Source organism: Gossypium arboreum, chromosome 6 (assembly GCF_025698485.1).
Source record: "Gossypium arboreum isolate Shixiya-1 chromosome 6, ASM2569848v2, whole genome shotgun sequence".
NCBI classification, from domain to species: domain Eukaryota; kingdom Viridiplantae; phylum Streptophyta; class Magnoliopsida; order Malvales; family Malvaceae; genus Gossypium; species Gossypium arboreum.
The window spans coordinates 137,988,951-137,992,405 of NC_069075.1; the positions used below are offsets into that span (position 1 = coordinate 137,988,951).

Consider the following 3,455-nt stretch of genomic DNA (forward strand, 5'->3'; position numbering starts at 1 on the left):
TATTATGTTTCGACTTTCATTGCTTAATTATTTCCTTTTTTATTTTCTCTTTGTATCGTGCGATTTGGGACCCATACCATGCAAAGCTGACTAGGCCACAGATTCCCACATTTCCTTTCATCACAACTTATCAATGCTTCACGTCACATTAACTTATTAATCCTTTTTAGCCTTTTTAAATGATATGAAATAATTTAATTTCTTTTATACTCAAGCTACAAATTTCATTTAAACAAAGTTGAGATATAATTATTCTATTTAATGAATGTCAAAAAATTTTAATTTTAATGTTTTTCCTCTCAAGTTTTGTCCCAGTTTTATACAATGATTCAAGATTTAAGAGTCTCAAATATTGTTAAGATTTACTTAAAGTATTTTTAAAATTTTCGTCTAATATTTATATGATTATATGAGTTTAAATTTTGTCATCTTCTTCTTTCTGTCTCTAATATTGTAGTAATAAAAAAGAATCCTAAATGTGATTCTCATGGGACAATGTTGGAATTATTCAATGTGAACTTTTATCAACTAATCACTAATGAAAATTTGAAATCATCAAAAATTTCATATCTTCGGTTATTGTTGCACAATTAAAAGTTCATTAGTTTGAATACGTTTAAGTAATTGCATCCTCCAATTTAAAAGTTTGGGAAGTTTGCCAACAAGTGTCGAATGTTGTGGTAAGATACATTGCACTTCCAATGAGAAAATGTATGTTTAAACCTTGAAGACAACATTATTGGAATGAGTAACGATGAATTCTAAATATAGACCGTAAAACATATACCAGAGGCGGTGGCAAATGGGCTGGCAGGGGTCCTGCCCCCCTAAAATTGAAAATTTATGTTTTAGTCTCATTGAAAGTTATAAAATATAGGATAAATTTATATCTTGACCTCCCAAGAATAATAAAATTTTGGTTAAGTCCTAGATGTAAAGCTATAAGCAATATAATGGTAAAATTCCGTTGATTCTCATGAAAATTTATAACTCAATTATGCTTCCTCCTACCCAAAAAATTTCATGACTTCACCTCTTGACAGACATGGAAGAAACCAAACAAGATGTTTGGAAGGTATATAGGTAGCTTAAAATTATACACTATCTTCAAATATAACATTTTCTTTGTAGGATCAATTCTTGGTACCTATATTATTGAATTATGTTTTCCAGTTGCAAACAATTGTTTTAACCGATCATGAATCAAACCCTAAAAAAAAATTATATTAAAAAAAGTATGAAGTCCCTCTTGAAACCCAGAAACAATACTATATAGGATCACAAGGAAATATCATTCTCTAAGACTAGTGCCAAAAATACATTAATGGGATCAAAAGATAAGGTAATTAGGAATAAGTACAGATTTTAAATCTTATTTTTGTATAAACCATTCCCCTTGATTCACATGAAATAACTTGTCCAAAACTTGTTCCCATTACAAAGTTAAACATGCACTTCCCTTACATAATCTTAATTCCTTCTAGTACAGGCCCCTTTTTGCGCTTAGTAAAAACAACCTTTTTGGGCCACGGGGATTAATATCTATACGGCGGCAACCGTCTCTCCTTTGGTGGAGACACTGGATCTGGCGGCAGGAGAGGCGGCGGCTTGTTTCTTGGATGCTATTGAACATTTATCCTTTTTTTCATCTTGGTTCATCTGCTGTTGCCTGCACTCTAAGCTGCAAAATGCTGTATCACCCCTACAACAAATAAATAACTTAATCAATGAACTAATACGAAAGGAGACTAATTGGTAATACTGTAACAATTAATAAGAAAGGAAATTAATTTTATCTGGATTTCCCAACAAACTTATGGGACTCAACTGGTAATTACCATACATGGTAAAAAAGGTGTTAATATGGCAAGCTGAAAATTCCTCATAATTTATATAAGTTTCCGGAAAGGGATTTCCAAGGGGTGAAGAGATATATAGAACAGGATGCATGCAGTAACAAAATAGATTCAAGGGTAAAAAAGAAGAAGAAATCAACCCAAATTGACTCCAAAGTTATCAAAATCTTTAAGAAAGTAATTAGCCTAAGAAACACTTTTTGGAATGTGAATTGTTTGCCACATGATTTAGAGATTTGAGATTCCTTCTTTTTTAAAATTAAAATCTCCCGATTAAATATACCTTAAAAATGAAATATGTAGATATACCTATACATGTAGATGTCACGGCCAGGAACAAGGCGACGTCTACAAAGACCGCAAGACCTTAGGAAATGAGGTGTTTCCATAAAATCAGCTGAATGCCTTCTATGAACTCTAGGTGACACCGTCGCCAACAACCGTTGATCCAACCCTTCAAGTCCAACACCACCGCCAGCAACAGCTACAGAAGGTGCTGCGCCACCGAAAGGGGAAGCCTGTTTGGGGTAGTTGTTAAAAGGGTTATGTGGATCAGAGGGTGGAGGTTCGGCGTTGGTGGTGGTGGTGGTGTTTAGATCAAAAGTGATCTCTGTCATGCTTGTGGTTCTTTTCATAGGTGGCCTTGGCCTCTTCCCCAGCAACATCTTCTTCTTCTTTCTCTTCTTTTCTTTCAGGAAATTCTTGAAAGAGTCTGTAATGAAAAGCTTGAAGAGTGTTAAGAAAGGGAGAAGGTAGAAGTGACGAGGAAGTGGAGATTGGGCAGATAAAGAAGAGCCAGAAACCCAGGAATTAATCTCAGCCCTTCATTTCTTTTTTTTCTTTAATTTATTTTTTAGTTTTCTTTTTTTCTTTTGGCATTTGCATCGTATCATGTTAAATCAGCGTCATTCTATATTAATTATACCCACTTAGTTTATATTTATTATTAAAGTTAAAATCCTATTTTTGGATATTCAAATTACATTTTTAATCAATTGGGTTTATGGTAACATATAAATACAAATTATTTTTGTTGATTGAATTTTAGTTCGGTTAATATCAGTATTGTTGTTAACGTAGGAGGTCATAAGTTTGAATTCGTTGAAGCGTATTATCCTCTTATTTAAGAAGAGTTACGACTTATGAGTAATTCTAAATATTAGATAAAAAAATATAGAAGTTGATTTTGTTAAGATTAATTCATTAGTCCGTGTAATTTTATTCTCCATACCTAAAAATATTTATAATAATTGGTTATGACTGATTATAACATTTAGACATTCCTACAAAAACTATTGACTTGAATAAGGTTTTAATATCTAAGTCTTAATTTAAATATTTTAATTTTTAAATTAATTTGATAAAAATTGAATATCAAATCTTTAAACATAAATACAATATTGAAGTCAGTATTTAGAAATAATTAATAAATAAAAAATTAGACTTGTCTATAATTGAATAGTCTACCCAAATAAAATTTAATTTGAGTAAGATTTTCATGTCTCAACCTAATTCAGTTAATTTTAATTTTAATAATAAAAATTTAATTAATTACAAAATATTAATATTGATATAAAACTGTTCAAAATTTATTAATAT

The 3,455-nt window shown here is 30.9% G+C and overlaps 1 protein-coding gene across 1 annotated transcript; it reads right to left on the bottom strand.

Moving 5' to 3' along the window:
- Positions 1–1,415: 1,415 nt before the first annotated feature.
- On the bottom strand, positions 1,416–2,745 carry LOC108484377 (FCS-Like Zinc finger 6-like). Its single transcript, XM_017788146.2, has 2 exons — positions 2,166–2,745; positions 1,416–1,702 (listed from the first exon to the last, which is right to left on the bottom strand). The coding sequence occupies exons 1-2, from the start codon at positions 2,519–2,521 to the stop codon at positions 1,543–1,545; spliced, it is 516 nt and encodes a 171-aa protein (XP_017643635.1). The 5' UTR covers positions 2,522–2,745; the 3' UTR covers positions 1,416–1,542.
- Positions 2,746–3,455: the final 710 nt, after the last annotated feature.

Bases quoted from the DNA above. Each gene is read 5' to 3' on its own strand.
- LOC108484377 (XM_017788146.2), bottom strand. From the start codon at position 2,521: ATGTTGCTGGGGAAGAGGCCAAGGCCACCTATGAAAAGAACCACAAGC. The intron at 1,703-2,165 runs GTATATCTACAT...TATTTGTTGTAG, and splicing joins CGTGACATCTACATGTATAG to GGGTGATACAGCATTTTGCA.